The 27,296-nt window shown below is 41.4% G+C and overlaps 1 protein-coding gene across 3 annotated transcripts; it reads right to left on the bottom strand.

Annotated features, from left to right (window-relative positions):
• Positions 1–3,965: 3,965 nt before the first annotated feature.
• On the bottom strand, positions 3,966–26,523 carry fech (ferrochelatase). 3 transcript variants are annotated; one of them, XR_008833868.1, is made up of 12 exons: positions 26,095–26,523; positions 24,642–24,732; positions 20,318–20,437; positions 19,032–19,180; positions 18,461–18,595; positions 16,385–16,491; positions 15,977–16,075; positions 12,585–12,692; positions 9,688–9,852; positions 9,057–9,116; positions 8,379–8,522; positions 6,493–6,583 (listed from the first exon to the last, which is right to left on the bottom strand). XR_008833868.1 is itself a non-coding variant. In XM_056432129.1 (11 exons), the coding sequence occupies exons 1-11, from the start codon at positions 26,132–26,134 to the stop codon at positions 6,446–6,448; spliced, it is 1,212 nt and encodes a 403-aa protein (XP_056288104.1). In that variant the 5' UTR covers positions 26,135–26,510; the 3' UTR covers positions 3,966–6,445. The 3 variants fall into 3 exon arrangements, 2 of the variants coding, with proteins under 2 accessions (XP_056288104.1, XP_056288105.1); XM_056432129.1 differs by lacking the exon at positions 8,379–8,522 and having other exon boundaries at positions 3,966–6,583; positions 26,095–26,510; XM_056432130.1 differs by lacking the exons at positions 8,379–8,522; positions 26,095–26,523 and adding an exon at positions 25,811–25,963 and having other exon boundaries at positions 3,966–6,583.
• Positions 26,524–27,296: the final 773 nt, after the last annotated feature.

The raw sequence follows: 27,296 nt of genomic DNA, 5'->3' as shown, positions 1-27,296 counted from the left end.
CTATGTGTACAGATTGTAAAGCACTCAGAGACAAATTTGTAATTTGTGAAATTGGGTTATACAAATAAACTGAATTGAAAATTGAATATGCATTTTTCAAGCCATTTGAGATAATAGAATCCCCTCAAATATGTACATAATTTAGGAGAAAAAAACATTATCAATGCCAAGGAAAATAAATTTGTTCTAAAGACTCTAAATTCTATTACATATGCAATTTCATCTCCAATTGTCCTAATCTTTCTGACACCGTGACATAACACATTTTGAGCGTGACACATTTTCACTTCTGCCAATGAGGCAAAAAACTAAAACAAATCTGTTACTATTGAGTCTACTTCCCCAGTAATATAAATTTTGCTACATGAATTTGCTGGTACAGTCAGAGAGACTGAGGGAAAATGTCACTCACGTTAAGGGTTGATATAATATCTTGGGGTGAAAAAAGAAAAAAAGATGAAACATGACAAAAACATGAGACGAAGAGAGGAGAGAAAACCAGGTTGAAAGAGAGGAGACAAGGATACAAGAGGAAAGGGAAGAGAAGAAACAAGAACAAGAAAACGTTCTAGCGGGTGGTGAAAGGAAAGGGAAGGTGCGGAGAGAAAAAAAGAAAGAAGAAATGAAAATGAAAAGGGGAGATTGCAGCTGGCTCAGATGGGGTGAAGAGAAGGGGAGGACGGGAGGGGGCGCCTAGCCCAGAACCCTCAGGGGTTATTGGGTCGTAAACAGCCAATCTCTCTCAGCTTAATCAACAGCAGCAGAGACGATTGCAACACCGCAGGGGGACTGCTTTGAAAAAAAGAGAAAAAAAGATGGCGGGAAGGGGAGGAGGAGAGGTTGAGGTGGAGAGAACGAGATAGGAATGAATGGGAAGGTGGGAGATGAGAAAAATATTGAAAAGGAGGGAAAACAAGAGTGAGGAACAGGAAGACAGGGAGGAGATTCGTTCCCCAAGTGAAACTACATTCATTTATTTGTCACGTAACTTCAACTTCAGTACGACATTTCCATTGTTTCTTTTACCCAAACGACCATTTCTCCTAAAGCTAAGTACTCACAATCTTGTTATGAAACCAAACCAATTTGTTTTCTTGCCTATATCTAACTTAATTCTTTCCTGTGAACACAGACATTTATTATGAGAAGACATGTGAAGAGCGGAAATTAAAGCGTGATCTTGGACTTTTTATGAAAAAGTCATCATTTTGGGCATCTGTAGCCCATGGGGAGAGTGGTCGTCCTGTAATCAAAAGGTACCCGGTTCGATCCCCGCTCTCCCCATGTTGCATGTCGAAGTGTCCTTGAGTAAGACACTGAACCCCCAGTTGCTCCCTGGGCACTTCACTGCAGCCCACTGCTCCTTAATAACTAAGGATAGGTCCAATGCAGATAGGAATTTCCCCACTATGCGATCAATAAAGGATACATTATTATTATTATTATTATCATGAGGATACTTTGCCAAACCTTCATTAAAATGTCATTTATGTTGGCAGACAGTGCATATTAAAAATCATGGTCAATCCCATCCACTTTTGGTGGAGTCCAGATGTCCCTCTCCCCAGCAATGTGTTCCAGTTCTTCCTGGGAACCCTGAGGCATTCCAAGGCAAAACAAGATATTTGATCTCTCTAGCAGGTTCTGGGTCTACCCCGAGGTCTCTCACCAATTCCATGTTTCTTACGCAAAATAAAAAAGGCATCCTGGTGTTGGATCTACCTCAGCTGGCTGCTTTCAATGCGAGAGAGCAGCGGCTGTACTACGATTTCCCCAAATCTCTACCCAAAGCTCATGACCCTAGTCATGAGGGTTTGGAATGTAGAGTTTTGCCCTACGGCTCATGACAACCTACCTATCCATCTCATGCGCCACTTTAACTTCACTCGTGAAGAAGTCTTTGAGAGACTTGAACTCTCACGCTCGGGGCGGTGACTCACTTCCAACCCGGAAGGCAAGATATTTTTTAACTGGCAGAGACTCTTATCTAGCTCGGCTGCAAACCTTCCCGGATCTTGCTGAAGATCCCGGTCTGATGTTACACCCCTGAAAAGAGAGGATATATAAGCACGAGAGTGATATTGTGTCTTTTCCTCAGCAAGGGCTTTACTGTAAGATCTTATTTGTACAAAACAATTATTTAAGGAGGAAAATATCCACAGAAGAGTCGGTAGTACATACCCAATAAACATTACCAAGAGTATTTAAAGTATTACCTGAGATACTTCTCATTTATCTAAAACATATATACATACATATATACCTAAACACAAAATAGCTTGATCTGTTATTCACAAAATGGTGACTACACTTGACACAACTAGCTACAATCACACCATCAACAGGTGGGAACTCATGTACATTGCGTTACACACAAACTTCAATACTTACAGTAAAACTCAACTCTAAAGTAACCCAAATAGAACAATAACATTCTCAGGAAACATCTTATATCAATACTGACACATTAACTTCATTCATAATCGACAACATACCTGAAAATAATCACGATATGAGTGATATGTTGTCTTTTACTCAGCAAGGGCTTTACTGTAATGAGGGGGAAAGATCGCAGTTTCCCCCCCGAGGCATGTGGGCGGAAATTCTCAGACTCAAGGAATCGGTCTTAGACTCAAGATCAATACCACTATGTAGATCACAGTTATTTATATATACATACACTACCATTCAAAAGTTTGGGGTCATCCAGACAATTTCGTGTCTTCCATGAAAACTCACTTTTATTTACCAAATGAATTGAAAATTGAATAGAAAATATAGTCAAGACATTGACAAGGTTAGAAATAATGATTAATATTTGAAGTATTAATTTTGTTCTTCAAACTTCAAGCTCAAAGGAAGGCCAGTTATAGCTTATATCACCAGCATAACTGTTTTCAGCTGTACAAACATAATTGCACAAGGGTTTTCTAATCAGACATTAGTCTTCTAAAGCGATTAGCAAACACAATGTACCATTAGAACACTGGAGTGATAGTTGATGGAAATGGGCCTCTATACACCTATGGAGATATTTCATTAGAAACCAGACGTTTCCACCTAGAATAGTCATTTACCACATTAACAATGTATAGTGTGTATTTTTGATTAATGTTATCTTTATTGAAAAAACAGTGCTTTTCTTTGAAAAATAAAGACATTTCTAAGTGAGCCCAAACTTTTGATCAGTAGTGTATATATATATACACACTATTATATAGTACATTGGAAAATAAACAACAAAATAACAATGTTAGAAAAAACATAATATTTTCGTCCACACCAAAAGTGTTGCAAATATTCTACATCTGGATAACTGCAGCTCCCAGAGTAGCAGCAGCCAGTTTGATTCACCAACGGCACGACATCAGTGATGACGGACGGAGCATCTCAATGCTGATTGGCTTTCGCAACTCAGCGTTGGGCGAATTTTTCTGCAAATTTAGTATATCCATTAGCATGCATTGACTTTGCATGGAATCTACTAGCGTCATTAGTCTTTTAAACTCTTATCTAAATGTTAATCATAAACAATCTCTTATATCATATCAGAGGATGGAACAGGAAATTACCTTTTTCTTTAACTTGCTGTGCATATAAGAGTGCATATTTTCCAACTTGTCACACTATCCTACAAAATTAATGTTGTCCAGGCATTCACTCAAATATGTTCTGCCATTAAACAGTCTCTTGTGAACTCGTCACTGAAGATCGTCTTCTGAAAGTTGGTGCTTGACCAAAGGTCAAGGGTCACATTCACAATTTGTGTTTGTTGACTTTGTATTATACAGTCCATAAATTGTCCCTGGAAACAATTTTAAATAACAGTACATACATACATACAGGGTGGCTGAAGGTAATATGGATATAAAAGTGGCAACCATGGGACCAGTCCTGGTGTAGGGTCGAGCGGTAACAGCTAGGGTGTTAACTGGATGCTGTAGCATGAAGGGATACCAAGCTGATCCTGTTCACACGCTATACTATCGAGTGATAATTCAGTTTATTTAGTATATCCCAATAACACAAGCAACAAATTTGCCTCAAAGGGCTTTACAATATGTACACATACGACATACGGGTCCCAGGACCTCACATCGGATCAGGAAAAGCTCCCAAGAAATAGAAAAAAAACTTTCACAAGGAAAAAAGGGGAAGAAACCTTCAGGAGAGCCTTCATAAGGGGTCGTCCTAGATTCCCCCCCCCCCCCCCCATGACACTGAGCTTTTTCAACTGTGTGAACAACTGGTTTCCAAATGGTGGAACTTCAGGGAAAAGTCATTGAAGATGAGATTTGCAGCAGTTTATCCTGACTTTGATGTGGTCAATAGGGGCTCAACTAACACTCAAAAACACATCTTTTTATTTATTTGTATTTTTAAAGAAGACTCATTATGTGTAACGCACTGCTAATACCATGCGTCTCAAATATACATATAGAAAACGTGTTATAGCAGCAGAGACAAGATGATTTGTTTGGTCTGGAACACAATCAAAAAGACAAAAAGAAATAATGAAAAAACAATAGAGTATACCAAAGCTGCAAAAAATCTGTCAGTGTCTTTATTATGTGTAAAAAACATGAACCCTGCTAAATGCACACAGATTTGTCAAAACAGAGGATAATTAAAAAATAAATAAGAAGACATGTCGGGAGGGAAAACCCGGCCTTCACAGACATTAGCGTGTTCGTGCCCTGAGGTGAACATTTTGCCATCCCTTGAGCTTTAGAATAATTTTTCCTTAGTCCCACGGTATCATATCACAACGAGGTTAGCTTAGCTTAACCTAATGTCGGTTGGATCAGGTAGCATCTCTACACAAAAAAAGGGACAAATGCTTCTTTACACAGAGCTCCCACTAGAACCCACTCACATCCAGTAATTGAGCTAAGCTATGCTAATGCCACCATAAGAATACCTTCAGCTGTGCATGCAGATACCTAAAACAGAGAACTTCGGGTAAAGCATTCTTCAAAAACAAAATCATCTCCTTTCAAACTTGTGGAAGAGCATTAAAAGCACAAAGTAACAATATTTGTATTGAGTGCGAATATTAGTTGCAACAGCAATCTCATCTGAAAGCACCAATGTACGCTGTCTGTACTGACTGGAAAAAAAGGCAGATCTGAGTGAGACAAGCTCCTGCAAAAGTAAAAGCTAATTTTTCTCAATAATTCAAAAGCCCGTGGAAAAATCTCACTGGCTTTCTGTTGAGGGAACCAGGGCGCTGCTAACTCTTTAGCAAAAATACAAGCAGCCGATGGCTAAATTCACAGCAGGAATATGTCAATTCAGATTTCGAGATGTTTTTTCCCCCGTCAGCGTCTTGGTTAAGCTCACGAAAAAAAGAAGAAAATAAAATCCAGTGTTTCTAAATAGCCAGTGTTAAAGGCACATTATCATCGCATAGGACGACGAAAACAGTAAAGGGAGAAAGGGCCAGAGGTCAAAACTCAAGTTACCCATAAATAGTGCACACTTCATTAGGGAGTCCTATCCCCGAATGGGACAGCGGATGGGATCCAACTTTTTAGCTGTAGCACCAATCAACTAATTCGATTAGTTTCTCACATTTAGTGCAATCAGGGAAGTGTGAGTGGATTAAAAAAGCCTGCATTGAGGGTTTAGGCCGATCCAAGTCAGAGTCAAACTACGTTAAAATTATAATCTTGAAATTTAACACATACTGCATCTTGCTATTTAATGACAATTCCAGCGGCATTGTCATTTTATGCTATTCTACTCTTTGTCTTCAGTGACATTGTTTCCTGCTCTTACATCTTGTATATGGAAAAAGAAAAAGTAAAACAATAACATGAACATGCTTTTGATTTGTTAAGAAAAATGTGTTCTGCTAGCTTGTAAACCATCTCACAGTATCCCACACAATATTTATTGCCACTTTATAAATTTGATTAATTTAGTTATCGTAGATGGACTACAACTGCACAGTTTTACTGTCATAGAATAGATGCAGGATTAACCAAATAACTAATCCTTATTTATAAACCTTAAAGAAAACTTTCTTGAATTCCTAAAGTAGCTATCTTTCAAGACAGCGATTTTAATTTGTTACCTTTCTCCAAAGCGCAGGGGTATCCACTTATCAGGCAGCAGCGTTTTGAGCACCAACATCCTCCTCCAATCACATTGCGAAGATGGCAGGCAGGGGGTGGGGGGCAATGATGTCAAGTGGCGGAAGAGAAGGCAAGGGGAATTTTTCCTTTTAAAAAAAAGTACTTGCTGTGGTTAAACTCCCAAGCTTTCACAAAAACCATTTTGTCCCGTTTTCTAACTAACTGACCCTCCAGCTGGAGAGAGAGAGAGAGAGTGTGTGTGTGTGAGAGAGAGAGAGAGAGTCATCTGTTTATCAGAGAAGGCCTTAAGTTTCTTCTCAGGTAGCTTTGCTGCATGAAGGGCACCTGAGTGTGTGTGTTTGTTTCTATGAGAGTATCTGGCTGGCGAAGAAGGCCTTGGTCTCTCCACATGTGGGGTTGGTGCACAGCGGGCAGCGGAGGGTCAGCTGACGAGAACAGGGCTCGTTGGACTTCAGGTGGGACTGGACCAGGTCTGCCAGAGCCTGGAGAGGACAAATGGCATAGTTAGTATTGAGACAGAGATCATAATGCATTTCTCTCTTCTTTAGCTCAGTGGTTGTGTTGTCAGACAAAGGGATCAGTTCATTCCCTGATGACCACATACTGCTTTTATTCACTCGTTTTATACAGTCCCTTCTACTTTTCAGAATGTTCTCCAATCTAAACATGCAGTAAATAACACTTCCTGCACGCATGCGTTGACAATTAAAAGTACCCTGATGATTTTTTGACCGATTGATGTTGTTCTTCGATGAGTGGATTGTTGCGTTGGTGTAAAGCCAGTCATCAAACCGGTTTAAGCCAGCAATCAACCAGTTCTATGAAGTGGGTCCCTTTTTAGTTTTTCTCATGCACTCGCGAGAGGGTGACGTTATATGCACATATACTGTACTTTCGTTACTGTGACGTTACACGTTGGTTTGTGGATTGCCGTTTTGAAGCCTTGAGTTAGGTCTTTTGGCTGTCGCCATCTTTTCTTTCTTTTTTTTTGCAATCAGCAAACAGAAGTTATCATATTTGGAATGCGGAGGTACACGAGTCGCCCCTGATGGCCATTAGAGAAAATTCAGGCTTGAGACATTTTAGCATCGACTTCAGTTTTCTGGATACACATTCATTATCAACTGATCTTTGGCAGGCACAGTAATGAGGCAGCACAAAGCAGGAAATAAGACTGCTTTAACCACTTTTGTTAGACCTTAAGGATAGACACTATGTATTTTTAGTAGTTTAGTCTGTCAACAAGAAACCTGTACAGTTCCCCTGTAAAAGCCTTTCAGTTGCTCAAGGAGCCCGATCCTTCGGTTTACCAGCAGGCTGCTATTTTGAAATATCTGCATGTGTCGAGTTTCATTTACAGAAATGTAACCGTGTTCAGAGAAACTGCTCAGTGTGAAGCAACTGGAAATAAGTAGTGGATAAAAACAGCACTTGTGTTAAAAGGACTACTCTGGCATTCTGGTAAATATACACATAGCTTTCTTTCTTGTTTAGCTTAGCATTAAACTGGAAAAGGGATCAAACAAAAAAGGGATTAATTAGTGAGCTTTCAAATGTGCTGACAGAGCCAGGCTAGCCGTTTCATGTCTCTACGCTAAGCTAACCAGCTGCTGGTTGTGGCTTTACATTTACCTTAAAACCTCAGAGTGGTATGACCCTTCTCATCCAATGTGTCTCAACGAGAAATGTAAGAAGTGTTTTTCCCACTTATGTTGAAGTATTCCGAAACTAAGAGTATGACATGACTGTTGTTGACCTGTTGGAATTAGTATGACTGTGGAAATGTGCATTATTATTTAAGTGCAGCTAATTGAACCACCTCTCATTGTTTTTATCCTGATCTTTATTAGACATGACATTCACTTGTTTGTGCTGGTCGTGGCTATTATTCGATTTAAATTTATCTTCATTCTATGTGCATATACTTGATGTATTTTTTTTATTTTTAACATGCGTTATCTTCAAGCCAAAAGAAGAATCGGAGAGAATTTAATGGGAAGTTTAAATTTAAAAAAATTAGTTAGTAAGCTGTTGGTAAACCATTGACACTGCAGTTTTAAAATTGTGATGAATGTATTTTGCTTTATTTCCCAGCTGTCTGCAGCTAGCAGACGGCAGCAGACTGAAACAGCTCACTGAGAAACTAAAACCACATGAAGGAAACCATCCTTTAGTAACTACCAACTAATCATCCTCTAGATATTGATTAATACACTCTTTCTATCTCTCTCGCTCTCTCTCGCTCTCTCTCTCCCACACACACACACAGAAACACACTCAGCGACTTGGCGAGGGGTCTCTGAGCGCAGCAGGTTTGACCAGTCAGCCAGCCGGGCGGTTCAGTTCTACTGTAGTCAGCTCTAAAGGTTCCCATTGATCTGGCCTCTTCCTTTAATAAACCCTGCATGCACACGCCCGCAACTGGAGGAGTTGAATGTTGTGAGAAAGGTTGCGGGGTTGAGGGTGAAGGGAGGAAGGGAGGTTGGACAGGGAAAGGAGGGATGGATGTAAGAAAAGAGAAGAGGGAGAGGAGAGAGAGAAAAGAAAGAAGGAAGCCATTTATTAACCATCTCCTTCGCTGAACCTTCTGCCTCTGACTCCTTTTTTTTATTACCAGAGCCCTTCCTGCCTTTGTATAGTCTTTTTTTATTTGAATCCTTTATTTATTTGTCAGTATTTGCTTTTCTTTCTTTGCATTTTAATCATCTCCCCCTTTATCCTAACTTTCTTAACATTGCATGTCTGGATTCTCCTCGCGAGCTGAAAGTCTGTTATTGTTTGTTAAATACAGATGTGCTCACATTTAATACACTTAAATCTGCTACTTCATTTAAAATTCTATATACATCCAGTTAAATGATTGGATAGTTACCTACTTTGTGCGTTGGCCCATATAATTTTCGGCGACATGATGAAGGAGCCGAGTGTGTATGTGTGTCTGTGTGTGTAGCGTACCTCCATAAAGAGAGGGTTCCCGTTCAACGACTCCGCTCGTCTGATGTTCTCCACCCCACACTGAAGAAAAAACGGAAAGACGGAAAGGCTGTTCATATGAATTAACTCCAACAGGTGTAAACTAAAATATGAATTAACTCAAACAGGTGTAAACAAAAAAAAAGACTTATTTTAAATCCGCATTGGGAAAAGAACAAAAGTCATTATCAATATAAAAGATAATTTTTTTATTAATCGGGGACTTCAAGAAACAGAATAAGTGTCTTTGGAGTGTATTCATTATTTTCAGCAGCAGGTTTCATTTTGAGGGAAGCTACTCTCACGTGTGGACAGCGAGGACTTGTGAATAGTGGGGACATGTTTGCAAACTGAGAACATGTTTGGACAGTATTTTCAAAAAGTGAGGACATTTTGGCCCAATGAATTTCCGAGCCTTAATGGCTCGGAAATTCATTATGAATAATGTCATAGTTATAAACAAGTATATTGGTACAAACTAGTGTGGGTGTTTTTGTGCCACCTGTCACATTGAGTGGAGGTCACTTCATTGGTGCCTTTACACTCACACACACACACACACACACACACATGCAACCATCTTGCTAATCGTTGAGCATCTGCTCTTCCTTACCTCCTCCCCCAGCACCTGTCCATACTCGATGTCCAGCTCATGTAAAGTCTCTATGTGGTCGGAGGTGAAGGCGATGGGCACCAGCAGGATGTTCTTCTTCCCTCGCTCACACAGGCCTTTGATCACGTCGCCCGTCTGGGGGCCGAGCCACTGCAGGGGCCCCACCTGAATGACCAAACACGAGACAACAGCTCAGTCCCAGTGGGGTAGAGGATTGCAGGTTACACTTTTTGCGTCATCATCATAATGCAACAGTTCGTCCATCGGTTTCCAACCTCTTAGACTACATTTCAACTGTCCGTGGTCCCCAGACAGTGTTTTTTCTCTCAATTCTTAACAAACGCATGGCCTCTCCTCTACTGCCACCTTTAGGACAAACTTTCAACTACGCTACAAGGGAGGCTCGAAGAATATTGCTAAATCATCAGTGTGTTTGTACTGTCCAAGATATGATGCCCTTCAGCAGCGAGGAGAAAAACTTGTGTCCATTTTTACAGTTAGTACAGTTCGTTTAGGCTGGCGTAGAAACTGCAGATGGAACCCTGGCGCGGTCGAAACAGCCGAACCAAGACTACTGCTGAGGTTTAACACGATTTTATAATGGCAGCTATAAGATTTTAGCTTGATTTAAAAAAGCTAAACTACTAATATAAACATCTGGTGATCACGTCACCTGCGCATGTTGCAATCTTTAAACTAACACATTTGCCTCAGAGGGCTTTACAATCTGTACACATACGACATCCCTGTCCCAGGACCTCACATCGGATCAGAAAAAACTCAGAAACAAAAACATAATTTATAAGGATGTGTAGAGAACCTATTTATGCAAACACGTATGCACGTCAACAAAGTTATTCTCCATGATTGAAGCTGTTGACACACGGAATATTACCGTTAGTATTCGCTGCCTCTACCACACATGGGCATTAGATTGCTCCGCTACCACTGCAAAATGGCGATATGCAACTCAACAGAGCCTTCGCGTACATATGATGAAGTTTACATCACGCGGTTCTTCTTGAACTGGCTTTTGTACCCAACTACAGGTGTTAAAAGTCATGCTGGAGAGGTGTGATTTAGAAGAAGTCACACCTCAATGTCTCATCACTGCTACATAAAATATTGTCGCTGGAAGTCTCTTGTTATTTTAACGAGGAAAATGTTAGTCTTAAAAGTTAATTCAAAGATGCCGTAATGGCACACTTATGCATCCGGTGTTACGTCCGGAGTCTTTAAACATAATGTCTGGTTTATTTTTGTGCTGAACAGGTAGCCAGCAACACATCCCAATCCTCCTTTATACACAGTGACCTGAGGACTAAGAGCTTGGAGGGTTCCTGCTCTAAAGCAGCTGGTAGTATCAGATGGACGAGTGGCTCCATCTTGTGGCTTTCCAAGCAAAGAAACATCCTGTGATAGAAGCACTGAACTCCACTCCAGGTCCTCAGCCTGACAAAGTTGTAGTTACATGGTTATACACACATGTTACGGTCTCTGCTCACTAGCAGCGATGTGCAGCATCAGTGTTTGTGAATATTAATAATCACAAGCTGCAAAATCCTTTTTAACACCTGATGTCTGACACCTGGAGAATTCACTTAAAAAAGGTAAAATGTCAGGTGATGTTGGATCCGTCAGTTTATAGTGTCATTTTGTTGAAAGAATCAGGTACCAATGCAACAGCCACTTGTTCCAGGTTCCTGGTGCTCAAATTTACTTTAGAAGCACAGGAAGAATCAGTCAATATTTTTGAATCAACAATGTGAATGTGATAAAGTGAAAGATGCAGCTCGTTCTGACGAACATACAGATAATCATCAGCTTTAAGTGAGCTCATTGTTTAGATGTCGGGCTGCGACTTTACTGTTCTGGTTTTCTCTCAGCGCTCTCATTGTATCATTATCAGCCACAGCAGGTAGCTGTTTCCAGAGAAAACGCTGTAAAAAAAGCCACTGTACTGTTTACACTAGCTGGTGAAGATAATGGATATAATATGATTATATATGTCCCTCATTTGTGAATCACCAACTGATGATATATCCTCATTGTGTTCATTACCTGTTTCTACTACCGGTGCGGTACTTGGAAACAAAACAGATAATAACATTTAAGTACCAGTCAGAACTGGCAAGTGTTTTATTAGTACCCAATTCATAGAATGAAGTAGCAGTGTAGACTGTTGGCTGTCTCGGTGCTGTAGAAAACACCACAGCACCGAGACAACACTGGTGAAAATTACCTCCTAATTGCATCAGATAAAGGACTCATCTCTGTACTTATCCTGTTAGACCTTAGTGCTGCGTTTGACACTATTGACCATGACATCCTTTTACAGAGACTGGATCAGTCGATTGGCATTTCAGGCACCGCACTAAGTTGGTTTAAATTCTTTTTATCAGATCGATCTAAGTTTGTATTTGTAAACGATGAAGCCTTGATAACCACCAACATTAGTCACGGAGTTCCACAAGGTTCTGTGCTTGGACCAATTTTATTTACCTTATACATGCTTTCTTTGGGCAATATTATCAGGAAACATTCCATAAACTTTCATTGTTATGCAGATGATACTCAACTATATCTATCGATAAAACCAGAGGAGATCAACCAGCTCACTAAAATTCAAGCATGTCTTAAAGACATAAAATCATGGATGACCTGCAACTTCTTGATGTTAAACTCAGACAAAACCGAAGTAATTTTAATCGGCCCTGAGCACCTCAGAGATCAATTATCTGGTGATGTGGTTTCTGTAGACGGCATTGCCCTGGCATCCAACACCACTGTAAAGAATCTCGACGTTAGCTTTGATCTGGACTGGCTGCACACAAGTCTATAGGTCCTGTGTGTGTGTGTATATATGTGTATGTGTATGTGTGTGTGTGTGTGCTCACCCTGGACTGCCACACTAGTCTGTAAGGGTTACAGTGTCCCAGTCGATCCATGACTCTCTGAACGGTGGCCCCCACTTCCTGAGGATACGGGTCGCCTCGGTTTACAACCTGCACACGGAACACAGCAGCGTCAGTGTAAATCTTCATACAAGAGGTGGACGAAGCCCTCGTGACGTCACTTTTTGGTTTGGATTGCAGCCGTTGCCATGTTGGTTTTAAGCAACCAATGAACGTAAGTTACCATATTTGGAATGTGGAGGAGTGATGTAGAGAAGCGGTATACATCTCCGATAGTGATAGCGACTTGTCAATCACCTTAACCCTTGTGTTGCCTTAGGGTCATTTTGACCCGAATCAATATTACACCCTCCCCCCGCCTTAGGATTAATTTGACCCCATTCAATGTTTAATGTCGGTGTTCTTTCGGTAGTCAACAAACAAACATAAAGTGCCTCACACTTAAACTTGGAAAACAATATTAATTCTAATAATTTTCTGGAGGTTATAATTGCTGGCGTCAAATTGAACCCAAAGGGTAAAATATGTTAGTAAATATAAAGGTAACAGGAGGGTGAAACATTGAATCGGGTCAAAATGACCCAACGGCGGGGGGAGGGTATAATATTGATTCGGGTCAAAATGACCCTAAGGCAACACAAGGGTTAAGCCCCACTCTAAATCATACCCTGATTTATGGTCTATTTCACTCTAAAAGGACCATCATTTAAACTAAATAAACATCATGCTGTATTAAAACTAGAGATTTAGACCATAGCATAATGTTTACCGAGGGGATAAATGAAGAGAGAAGTAGAGTCATTTTCTCATAGACTCCCATACAATCAGACCAGGGACGTGCGGTCAGGGAAGGCAGGTGAGGCAAATATTAATATAAATTTGATGTTATCACTATTTATTTTTTTATTATAACTTTTTTTACTCATGACAGGTGGACAAATTTCAAACATTTTATAGTCAAAATCGCTGAATTTGCCTATTTCCTGTTCAAATACAGGATGAAACGAGAGTTGAGGCAGCGACGAGTCGAGCCTCACCTCTGATTGCGCAATCCATCACAAGCTGGGTTGAGACATGCAATTGGCCCGTGCGGGTTGCCGTATCTCTGCATGTCGCCAATATAATGTTTGCAGATATGTTTATTTGCCCTAATTTTCCACAGTCTGGCTAAGGTCTTTAACCATTACAGTTTAATGTTTGTAAGTAAATTTAGTTTTGCTGATGGGAAATAAAACCGCAGTGAAAATGCGCCGGGTGAGGCAGGTAATACTCTGCCTCACTGAAGGGGGCGCTCCTGAGCCAACGGGTACTTGTTGCTGCTTCTTCTACGCTGAGGCGCCAGGCGAGTCAAGTCCGTTTGTTTTTGTATTTTGCTACGTCAGACTGCCAACATGGAAGAGGATTATATATCTAAGCATAAAAATGTCTCAAAACTGGACTTTCAGTCAAAAGTGGACGTGATTAACACAGGTAGACCAACGCCGGAGCTAAAAGGTTTGCTTCAAACTTTTTCTTACGTTTATGTATCTGTAATATGTACCGTGTGCATGTGTGCGCGTGTGTGTTGTGTGAAGAATGCTGATGAGACATGAAATAACCAGTAGCCAATTGAATAAGCTACCCTTTTGGGTTTATATATTTGTACATCTGACACTAAAGGAGTCAGTGCCTCACCAACCATAAACCTCACGTCACTGAATCAGACGTCTTTTTGCAACCAGAGGAATAGCCCCAGGGTGGTCAGTTGAGAGACTGCAAGTTTTAAGCTTCACTCGGCAGAACAGGAGGCAAAAGGCTCTCTCTGGAATCAGACTTCCTGTGTAGATATAAACGGCTCATTCCTAGAGAACACAACGATTCCTCGTTTCAAGTGGTTCTACCCAAAGACACAAATACTATATTCCATTTCAGCTAAAAAACCCTCACCGAAATCCTACACACTGCTGCTTTAACATTTATATCTGCAGTTCAATTCAATGCAGTAGATTTTGTATAACCCAAAATCACAAATGTGCCTCAGAGGGCTTCACAATCTGTACACAACATCCCTATGCCAGGACCTCACATCGGATCAGGAAAAACTCCCAAAGATCACGAGTTACGGTGCGTTCACACCAAAAGCGACGCGATTTTTTCGCGCGACCGAATCCCATGAAAAGTGAACGTACAGACGCGCGTGGCTAACATTTTTCCAGGCGGCGCGTTTCGGGTGTTTCGGGCGAAGCAATGTGGGCGACGCATTTACAGCGCCACGTTTTGAGCGGTGCAATTTTCTCCCCAAGTTGAAATATTTCAACTTTGAGGTGATAATTTCGCAACTCGGGCCAATCAGCTCTTGAGTTGCTCCGCGCGTCATCGATGTCCCGCCGCTGTTGAATCAAACAAGAAGGATAATAATGTAATAAACACAATAACATATAGTATATATTATAATGTTATGAACACAACACGCGTTTAGATGTTCCGCTCTCGTAGTGCTGGAAGCGGAAGTCTTTCAGACGCAACAGTTAACTTCATCGGTGAAAGTGACCGAGCTGTGTGAGCCTACGGGTGATGTCATGAACCCAAACACGAGGGCGTTAGATGTTCCAACGTGTGTGGGATGTCCACAACAAGTAGAAAGCAGAACTAGTGGTTAGTTCTTCCGTGGTGGATGAAGGAAATGATAACAGTCATTATGGAGACGAGACACGGAGATAAGCCCCACCCCTAGCGGAGCGTCGCAACGTTTTGGACGACGCGACAAATCGTGTCGCTTTTGGTGTGAACGTACCTTTAGGGCCACGGGGGCAGGATTGGAGCCTGAATGTTCCAATTATTCTGCCTATTGATACGTTTATTTATTGACAAATTCGCTCACGATGTATAGGAACTTCTGTCATGAATTGGGATGCAACGGTTCGTCATTTTCTGGGTGTCCTAAGAAATTAACATTTGGTAAACACTAGGCGATACTGTAATCGTATCCCGTTGGTTGATCTCTACGTGGAACATCTATTACACATCCATCCGTCCAGTGAGGGAGGAGGGATTGCTCCTTGGTTTCTTTTCCAGAGGATCCTCTTTTTCGCCCTTTTAAAGTTTGTTTTTGAGGGGAGACTTTTCCCAAGGAGGGTCCAAGGACAGACAGAGTTGTATGCTCTATAGATTGTAAAACCCCTGGAGGCAAGTTTGAAAAATGTGTGGCATCAGGCTGTAAATTTTACTTGACTTGAATTAGAGTTCAGTCCAAGAACTGTCCACACTATGTCTCCCAGAGCCGGAAAGCCCGTGAATCCAGGACAAAACACTCCCGAAGTCATGAGTCATGCAGGCTTGTGATTATTAGTGCCGACACTACTTGTACAAATATACTAGTACTTCATGGTACTTACAGCCATGGGGATTGAGTGTGCCGAGAAGAGAATGACAACATCGTCCCTCTTCTCTTCTGGAAACTTCAGCAGCTCGTTACGGACGTGATCTGCAAAACACTGCACACACACACAATATTTGTTGTACTTAATGTACTTTTTTTATTTTCTGTTTTATTGAAATACTGAAACTACAGTAATTTTCCTCAAATTAATTTGAGTTTCTAAATAATGACTGCTTCCCACCACGAAGCCATATGCCAAGATCTAAAAATACAGACAGACTTGTTAGTTGCTATGATGACCCAGCACGGCCACTTTTAGCTCATTTGTTGCTGTAACCACTTTTTCCCCCTCGGCAATTATCCAAAATATATTTCTAGGTTTGTCTCTGAGAGAGGTGTGTGTGTGTGTGTGTGTGTGTCTAACCTCCACCAGCAGAGGGTGTGTGGGCCAACGGTCAATGACACTCCAGCGCATTTTTGGCCTGTCGCCTCTATTGCTGTAGTAACGGTAGATGGCATTCAGACTGCTGCCTGTTTCCACAAACAAAAAAACACACTAATATTAGAAGCATGTTCCGTTAGGCAACAAGCAGTCCTCACTTTAAGAGAGAGGGTTTGGAATGAGGTGCCTTGCTCGTAGGCACAAACCAGAGCTGGAGAGGGAATGAATCTGCGCAGACAAGACAAGCTGTTGAAAATGAAGAAGCATCGTCTGAGTTTCTTTATCCACCAACGATCAGAGGGAGAAGAGAAGCAAATGAATACACACTAGACTGAAATATTGTTCTCAATGGTGCCAAAATAGGTAAATCATGCAAACTATATGCATCTTTATAGAGGTAATGCAAGATTGATGTGCACAGTAAAACCTCCCTTAAATGATCAATAACTTTTTTGTGCCCATTCCTCTGATGCTGTTTTTGGCAAAGCGGGGCCTGTTGAACATGAACACCTGTCACAGACTGAGTAGGTAGAGCACTGGTGTTTCCTCATTGGCCGCCGCACTTTCAAAATGGAAACGTATAGTCACGTATTTGTAACCACAGAAAATGAAGGCTAAAAGAAAATCACATAAGAAAGAAACCTATTTTGTCCTGCCGTTTGAGTTAAAAAAATAAATAATTGTTTCATACCGCCGGCTAGGGCTGGGCAATATATCGATAATATAAAGAGATTGTGATATGACACTAGATATAGTCTTAGACTTTGGATAACTTAATATTGTAATTTTGCATAGGTGTTGTCCTTCCCTGGTATTTAAAGGGTACCTGTAGTGCAAAACAACAACGTGCTACATCCATTCGGCGCATCAAATAAATCATATTTACCCCGCCGCTATTGTCAACAAGTCACGCATAGCCCGAGGATTTACATTTCTTTGTCAACATTCCGAGTCCGTGAACGCTTCAGGGCGCAGCCATTTTGCTAGTTATTTACTCATGTCAAAGCTAACTATGACGTTGAGTCGTTGAAAGGAATTCAGCCAATCCGGAGTATGCAGGCAAATGTTAGGCCTCTCGCTTATGGGAGAATAAAGGTGAATATATTCAGAATATTAGTAATAATCACACCAACTCTGGTGATCGCAAATTAGCCTACATGAAACAACTGGCAAACTTACCGATTTGACAGTTCTCCCTCGGGTGCAGGCCCCCGAACATGTCGGCCGAACATTGCATCAATGAAAGACATCTCCAGCGCTGGCTTATGCGCGATGTAGCTATCAAGCTCACTCTTTTGTGTGAAGCAGATGAGGTCTAATGGCACTATATCATCGGACATAAGTTCGTGCTCTTTACAACAAATGCACTCTATGTCTGTTTTTTGTGGCACACATTTCCCACAACTGCACCAAACGTCCGCCGACTTGCGTGCACGGTCCGCACGGTGAAGCATCTGGACCGGCGGTCCTTCGGCATCAACTTCATCAGAATCATCGCCATCATCGCTGTCACAATTCACTAAATGGGGATAGTCTGCTTTTAAAGGTTCAAACAAGTATCCAGTTGCTGAATCAGACAATCTTTCATCGTCCATATTATCAATCTCTCAGCATTTGTTTGCGAGCGCTCGACGTTGTTTATATTGGTATCTGAACACATCCGCTGTGGCTGGCTGTCGATCTCTCAACGATTTGACGTCACACCACCCGCGACATATTCAAGCTCCAGTGCAATGTCGCATGTCGGAGTTGAGGACTTTGAACAGCCTAAACTACGTATTGTTATTGAATACTGGACCGTCAGTGCATGAATAACCTTTAGAAACACATTATCTTTTGATCTGGCTACATATTCGCTTTCACTACAGGTACCCTTTAAGGCTGCCTGACAGTTAAACAATTTAATTTTCTGAATGTAGCAGGACTTCTTAATATGTTTTATTAATTGCCTTTACCCACTTAGTTATATCGACAATACTTATTGTTGTTTATGAAAACTCTCATTGTGCAATTGGTCGAAAATGTTGTGCTATTGGATTTGTTGTGTGTGACTGTCACCTGTGGTGGAGCAGCTGTACTGAGGGTACTGAGTGAAGGCCACGGCTCGCTCCACTCCATCCTTCTCCATCTCCTCGATGGCCTCCTCCGTCAGCGGCTGAACGTACCGGAAACCGATGTAGAACTTGTGAGGAGCTGGACAGAGAGACCAGACCGTCAGTCAGCAACTGGCAACCAGGTGAATTAGACTTGTTACTATTTGAATAAGATTGGCTACGGAAAAAACTAAAAGCACAAAATCTAGTGTTTGCAGTTTAACTGAAATAATCAATTAACTACAGTCAAGAAATAAATAATGGGAAGTTAATAGTTGTTACTAGTTGTGATCAGTTTCTAGACCGCAGTTTGGGTGGTTATCAGTGAGGTGTGTGCAGGCGTGTGAAGTGACACGCCCTCACTTTGTCCCTATCTACTCCTCACACCCAAACAGCTTCCAACAAGTGAGACCACCAGCAGGAAACACAACAGCTCTGTTTTTTTTGCAGGGAATTTTTAAAGCGCCGTTCGCACGACGATACATCCCCTCTGATGATTAGCACCTACACTAAACAGAGATCTGGGACTGTCTCACCCGTCTCGGGACTCATCTCATCCAGCAGCTTCACCATGCCCTCCCCCTGCATGGAGGTCCAGTATTTGATGGGCGAGCCTCCTCCGATCTTGCTGTACTGCTCCTGGATCTTTGGCGTGCGACGCATGGCGATGAACGGGCCGAGCTTACTGCAGATCAGAGGACAGATTGTGATGCCAAAACTCGTAGTCTAACAGTACAGTACTGCCTCTATTGATGTACAAGCAGCCATTTGCACGTTGTGTTCGGTAAAATAACTTGAGCTCAAGCAGGTAATGTTGGTTTGTAGTGCAGCTTGTGAAATGAACAGTATTTGTATTTGAAGCTAACGTTGTCAACAAGTATAAAAGCGACATTTTTAGCAAGAGAAAACGCATTGTTGAACTGCTCATAATGTGTGTCTGTGAGTGTGTTTGTGTGTGTGTGTATACAACCTATGGTTAATAGAGGTTGTGCTTTCCAGACTGATTAGCGATGTTATTTTTAGCTTAAAAACAGCGTATGCAAGTCCCTGGCCAGGGTTTGTATTCCCCAACAAACACACACTAAACTAGAATGGGCACTCGGTAGAGCGCATACCTTCGCATATCACAAGATTGGGCATTGAATTATGAACATTTTGGCATTAGTTGCATGCCAATTGGATAAAAATTGACCGTGCTATGGTAAAAAGAAGAGTTTGACCTTTCCATGACCTTTGACCCGATTGATCCCAAAATCTAATCAAATGGTCCCCGGATAATAACCAATCATCCCACCAAATTTCATGCGATTCGGTTTAAAACTTTTGTTATGCGAATAACAAGCATACAAATAAATAAATACACGGCGATCAAAACATAACCTTCCGAATTTTCAATGCGAAGGTAATAAATGTTATACTTGTTTATTGACCAACTACTGATAACTTGATATTGTTTTACCATGAAACTGGCAAAGACATGCAGCCGTCAATGTCTGAAAGACATCAACTGTGTCGCAAAATGGTCAAATAACTGATTTTTAAAAGTAATTTGGTCAAATGAAGGAAAAATTACAAAACTGACGAATGACTGCTTTCCACCATGGAAGCCATATCCTGAGATCGGAAAATACAGAAAGACTTGTTAGTTGCTAAAATGACCCAGTACGGCCACTTTCAGCTCATCAGTTGCTATGACGACTTCCTGCCCTCGTTAATTAATTATCCAATACATATTTCTCTAGGTTTGTCTGAGAGGAGGAGGAGCCTGGAGGGCGCTTTGGTGTGTGTGTGTGTGTGTATGTGTGTGTCCACGGCTACATACCTCTGTACGGGGAGTTTCATCAGGTCTGTGTCAAGGAACAACCGCAGCAAGAAGTCGTGCACGTCTTCTAGTTTCTCAGGCCCTCCCATGTTTAGCATCAAAATGCCCGTTTTAGGTTTCCTGCAGGCACAAGGGATTCATAATAAATTTTTCATATTTAACAATGCTTTGGATTCAATAAAGGAAAATGTATCCAATTGATTATAAATTAAGGTTAATAAATATCTTTCAACAATGAAATCTCACAATATATAGAATGTTCTTTCTTTGTCTTGGTGCCCAGATAATTTTAAACTATTGTTTGCCAATGCCATCATGCCAAGATAAAACACAATCAGCAATATATTTATTTGTACAAATATATAGTTTATTGATAATTAATACCACGGTCTGTGTTATAAACTTAACTTAAATACTTTTTGGGAAATGTGGAACTACTGAAAACCCCAGATGTAAGTGACATCAACGTTAGCTAAAGCAATTAAGCATAAAAGTAAAGAAAAGCAGAAAAGACTAAAATAACAAGTTAGATAAGTTAAGGAGACATAGAAGCTAAACAACAAACCTCTTTAAAAAAAAATTTATATATATATATATAGGGTTAAACAAGAAAATGAAAAATTATATGTATAACATTACACAAACACAGAACTCCAGGAGACCAATGTTTATTATGAATAACATAACAATGCCAGTCGCTAATGTTTGCTTGTCGGGCAGCTCGTGAAATGAACGTGCACATGTGTATGTGTACACTGAGTACATTTAGTCTAGAAGCCAATAATAGCTTGTCATGTAAGTCTATACAATTAGTGTAAGCTCATGTAGCCAATGTTCGCTTGTTGTGTCATCATGTAAAATACACCTTAGCTCAAGCAGCCATTTGCTCATTGCGTACGGTAAAATAACTTGATCTCAAGCAGCTAACATTGGTTTGTAGTGCAGCTTGTGATTGAAGCTGATGTTGGCAAAAAGCAGCTAATGTTAGCTTGTGTCAGTCCATTAAATTAACATTAGCTCAAGTAGCATATGTTTGCATGTTCTGTCAATTTATTAAAACCTTTTAAAGACCAATGTAGTGTTAGGCCCCTGCATGAAAGTTGCATGCACAAACAAAAAATACTCTGCAACCACAAGAGGTATTTGAATACGTGTGGTGTTAAAATAAAGGCCACACATGTGATGTTGTGTTTAGATGTGTAAATATCAGTCGATGTTACTGGTTAAAGAGTAAATGAAGATGGCACACAGCAGACCTTTTAAAGTTTAATTTTGCCTTTAAAAAAGCACTTTTAGGATGATTATCTTTTTGAAATTATGCAGTTGAAAGGTTTAAACTTCTCAATAATATAGCGCAATATGTGAACATTCTCTCTGTATTGTTTGACAAAGTGAAGCGGAACAACATTAGCTACGTTGTAGTACAGCTATGTCTGGGAACATGCAAATAAACTCACTGCTGGCGAATTATGGTTATTATATTTTTATAATAATTTTTCTTGCTGTTTTAGTTGCGTTTGAAGTGGCTGACTTATTCTCGTAGTCCAGGTCCTGTTGTTTAATTGAATGTGCAGCATGATGATATTTGATCAAAATTATGTAATATTGATTCCCTAATTATGCCACTAGCCCCACATGGTGGGTGTCCATATACTAATGTCAACTTATGTCGCTAATTTTCCCTAGTTGTGTCTAATGCTAAGCCAATTAAAGTTAGCTCAAGTAGCGAGTGTTCGCTTGTTCTATCACCTTGTAAAACCTCAGCTCAATCAGCCATTTGCACAGCAGCTACTGTAAGGTTCTTATGTGCGCTTGGGAAGCCAACTTCAGTGCCACCTGTTAATATTAGCTTGTCGCCAAATTCTGATGAGTGCTGTAATCTGCACCTACATTCTTTAATACAGTGGTTCTCAAATGGGGGTCCGCGTACCCCTGGGGGTACGTGAAGGCACTCCAGGGGGTACGTGAGATTTTTTTTTAAATCTATTTAAAATTAGCATCCATTCAAAAATCCTTTAAAAATAGTTATTTAATAAATATTCAATAAAACACAAGTGTAAGTTCATAAACTGAATTGTATATTAAGTAGGCAATTTAATTTAATTATCCTAAAAACCCAGTCTCCCCCATATCAGGATGGTTTGACCCAACGTGGCACACGCTAACGGTCATGACCCGTCTATCACTGCCGGCTTATAAACTCAAATCATGAAGTCGTGGTTGAAGCGTAGCAGCAATGCTGCTGAAAACACGGAGGGACAAATGCCAAAGAAGGCCAAACCAGAGCCGGCAAAATCCCGTCAGTTTTCAGACGACTATGTTTTAATGGGATTTACGTCCACGCAGCGCCGCCACTCCCATAACGCGCACTACGCGCAGGGCACCAAGTCCTGAGGGGGCACCACAAAATAGAACAATATATATATTTAATCGCTCAGCACCCCCCGTTAACACTTCTCGGGTCGCATCTCTCTGCCGTGATGCCCGCACACAGGTGAGCAGTGAGCACACTCTCACGAGCACCCCCCCCCCCCCCCCCTGCACGGACGCAGCGGCCTCAATGACGGGCAGCGCAAGAGGACTCATAGCGCGCAGTAAAAAAGAAAACCCCGACATGAAGTGGACTCACTGTGTCACACAGGGAAGCGTTGGCGTGCAAGAAAATGAGCCCTGTGTTACATGACGTTTTGAACGACAGCGTCAAAGTGATCAACTTCATAAAGTCAAGGCCACGCAATGCACGCCTGTTTCGCCGCCTCTGTGAAAACATGGGAGCTGAACACACTGCTGCTGCACACAGAAGGACGCTGGCTCTCTCCAGGGAGAATACTCAACCGGCTGTTTTTTCTAATTAGGATCTGAAGTACACACCTTTCTGATCGAGCACAGGTCTCCCCATGCCACCTTGTTCCAGGATACAGACCGGCTTGCAAATCTGTGCTATCTGGCAGATATATTCAGCAAACTGAACGAACTGAATGTGTCTCTGCAGGGCAAGGAGACCAGCATTTTAAACATGACAAGGTGGGTGGCTTCCTGAAGAAAGCAGAGCTGTGGAGAAGGTCCTCTGCAGAGGGAGATTTCACCTGCTTTTCTCTCTCGTGAGGATGTGGACAGAGCTCCAGTCAAGTCGGTCATAGTGGGACATTTGACCAACGTGATTAAAGATTTTCATTCCTACTTTCCTGACATGGAGGATAAATCTGTACAGCTGGATTGGGTGAGAAACCCATTTCTCTTGTCTGAAGCAAACAGAAGCAAGCTACCTGTCACTTATCAGGAAAAACTCCTGCTGTCATGTGACCGTGGCCTCCAGATGAAGTTTGCCACATCCACACTCACACAGTTGTGGGTGTGTGTGAAGCAGGAGCACCCTGACCTGGGACAGAAAGCTTTGGAGCAGCTGCTGCCCTTTGCCTCCACATTTATGTGAGGCCTCCTTCTCTGCAATGACTGTGATCAAAACAAAGCAAAGAAACGGACTGTGCCTGGAGAAGAGCTTCATCACAGCAGTGGCCTCGCTGCCACCAAGACTGACAAAGATCCTCAGTGAAGCACAAGCACAAGTTTCTCATTAAAATGTAAATGCTAAAGCATTCAGTTTAATGCAATGTTCATTGTTGACAGTTTAATAAATCCGACACTGATGGCACAGTGCTGTGTATTACTACTTTTTTCTTACCAAAGATTATTTGCGCTGGTTAGGGGGTACTTGGCTGAAAAAAGTATTTCACAGAGGGTACATCACTGAAAAAAGGTTGAGAACCACTGCTTTAATACACTTTATGAGAGAATGAACCCGAATGGCCCTGAAGAACCTGCTATCTCATTCATGATTATGGTTTTGCTGTCATCTTCAGAGCACAGATAAGAGCCAGACAGGAAGGATTGTGCAACAAGACCTTGACTGAAAGCAAAAGGTGCCTTCATACTGCTGGCAAAAAGCGACAGAAGTCACCTGTCTGTATTGCAATAAAAACAATGTTTAATGAGGATGAGCACTATCTTGCTTTACTTTTCTTCTTCTCTTTTTGTTAATTTCTGTCTTCTATAATATCTAACCAATTGGCTTAAACCAGTGATCCTCGCTGAATCTGTGACAAATCTATTATTGTAGCCTGGGACACATCACACCAGGCACCTTCAACCAACTGGGAGCCATAACAGGACACAGAGGCTGGACAACTGTCAGCCACAGACGCTCAACAAACGGCCAGACAGCACAATTGATCGCAGATGGTTGACAGCAGACCACTTAGTGTAAAACTGCTAAGCAGTGTGTTGCCGGGCGGTGGTTTTGTGTGGGTGCTTGTGCGTGTGTCACCTGTTGTTCTGTGTTACTGGAGTGGACGTCTGGGCTAAAGCAGCGGCAGTGGAGTGTCTCCTCACACCCAGACCGACACTGCTCCTGGCAACTAAAGCAGGAAGAAGGAAAAACATGTTCATCACTCACACACATTCATTTATTGGGTGAGTAAATGGTACTAGGCATGCACACAAAGATGTCCTCACAGATTCTTAAGGTTACAAGACAGTCAAGAAAATGCATCACAACTTACATGAAAACAGAGTACACCAACAGCACACTCAAAGCTCTTTTAACAGGCACATTGCACATTGACTTTTTTAATATACTATATTTCTTTGTTGTCATTTTCCCCGTGCACTGCATCCTCGAGCCCTTCTTATAATTAGTGGTAAGTCTGGTTTTGGGACACAGTATGAGTCATTATAGTGGCTGCACCTGCAACCATTTCATTAACTTAAAAAACGTTCTATGGGTCATGTGCGCACACCAAAATTCGTCCGGATGCATTTAGCATCTTGGAAGGTAGGGGATATTCTTCAGACATGATGCAGATGAATAATGTCCCCGGCAAGCAGGAGTTCGCAAAAATAAATGCTTAAAAAAGGAAAAGGCGTGTTCCACATTTTCAGACTGAGTGACCTTAACTTTACCAATTAGCACCAAACCAAAATACATTAGGACACTAAACCTAATATGTGCTGATTGATGTAAGTAAACATACTGACACCGTATTTACGGCCAGCTTCACTTTCATAACCTGGGCTGCAGTACCCAGAAAGCCCCGCCAGGAGGCCCACTGCGATTATGCAAGTTCAAAATGCTGGAATTGTGTAACTTCGTGCAAATGTTTAGTTCCTTCTCGCGGGCCGTTAATAACCACGTGCATTGTTCGCAACTTATACCAAAAGCAGCACCAGTACGGAATAAGTCCATGATGTAACGTTAACATTCAATTGAAAGCCACAGTAATGTTGGGCTTTGCTTTCCGGGTATCTGCGGAACAGCGCTATTTGTCTACAAAATAAAAACGCATGTACTGTCACGTCTCAGCAAATATTAGGTATTCGACTGGACTAAACGGCAAACATGAAAGAGGAATACAACAAGCAACCCTTCCAAGCAAGAACAAATAGATGCCGGCGATTAAAGAGTAAACAATACAAATAATTGAAAAGTAACATTACGGCAAGGTTGGTGTTGTGAAAGTTCCTGCCGGAAGTTGTACTTCCACCATCCTCCATGGCTTAACGTCACATTACGAAATGTTGATGCCAATGTCAGCGTGTTGCTGAGTTTACACTCCGTTAGACCGCGCACCGTCGCTCTGTCACTCAAAACTGCACTCAAACTGGATCAAAACGGCGCTGGGGCAGTCTGCTCCGTGACACTACATGCTCAGCTACATCGTGAAACTTGAAGGTATCCGTGCGCAGCTCTGTCCTGGCTAGGATAGCTCAGTCACACTCACGTTGGATCAAGCGACCGGCGCTGCCCAGGACTGCCATCATGATAACGTCCTGTTTTCCCTGCCGACGAAGTCTCTGTTCCCGCTGTGGTGAAGGCTGGATATTTGTGCTCTCTGCGGCCTCCTCCACGAGTGTGTTTTTTTACTGAGTGACTCGCTGGTCACACCGACGTGTCAGCCAGATTCCTTCAGCTACCGCCGGGTGGCTGTTCGGACTCTGTCAAGTTGGTCAACGATGGCCAACTTCACTTCCGGTTTCTAAATTCAAAATATAACCCTCCACCTGGGACGGTGAAACGTTTTACGGTGAATTACGTTTTTAACACTTTGATTTGTTGTCATTCCAGGGATTATTTTATTTCCTATTTATCATTTCTATTGTCATCTTATTACTGTTTTAAATAGACTCGTTTTTTAATCTGTGGTCTGTTTTAATTGAGAAAAGCTTGAAACTCAAATGATATGTCTATCCAAATGAAGTGAGACAATTGAAAAAGCTCTAATAAAAATGTACAGGGGAAAAAAACATTTTAATATGAAAATGCATTCTGAAAATTGAGCATTAAATCATTGTTTAAGCATAAACAACATACTTTATAGTACTCAAATATTATATAAAATGCTATTCTTGATATTGCGAGAATGCAAGTATAGTCAATGCCATAGCTTGAACGTAGTTATTGTATTAATCATTTAAAAATATGTATTTTTCATACATATTGTTTTGGAAATACGAACGATTTCATGCTTTTCTTGTGGAGACCACTTCGCTACATTTCCGGTCTGAAGCTAGCGCACTGGTTTTCTAGATGCAGAACAGTTGTCTTTGTATGGCGTCACGTCAACGTTTGACTGCATTCAAGATAACCACGCCCCCGCTCGTGCCGGTCACACCCACTTCAGAGAATTGTGTGCGCGCGTGTGTGTCCCTCTGTTCTGAGATAGTTTATCAGCTCTAACCAGCGGGGTTTATCAGTTGCGGTTTAACCCGCTGTCTGGTTCCAAGGAAGCCATTCTGACAGCTTCATGGAAAGAGAGAACACCACTGAAGCCACACGAACTAACACAACCGCCCGCTCAAATACAAAATAAAAGAATTACGAAAATAAAAACTGCAAGATCAATTCAATTCAATTAATTGTTTCATATCAACTCCAAAAACGTGCAGGACACTGCACCCCATCCCTGGAAACCAGGAGTACCAT

Source organism: Pseudoliparis swirei, chromosome 15, assembly GCF_029220125.1.
Source record: "Pseudoliparis swirei isolate HS2019 ecotype Mariana Trench chromosome 15, NWPU_hadal_v1, whole genome shotgun sequence".
NCBI lineage: Eukaryota > Metazoa > Chordata > Actinopteri > Perciformes > Liparidae > Pseudoliparis > Pseudoliparis swirei.
This window is presented reverse-complemented; position numbering and strand designations above follow the sequence as displayed.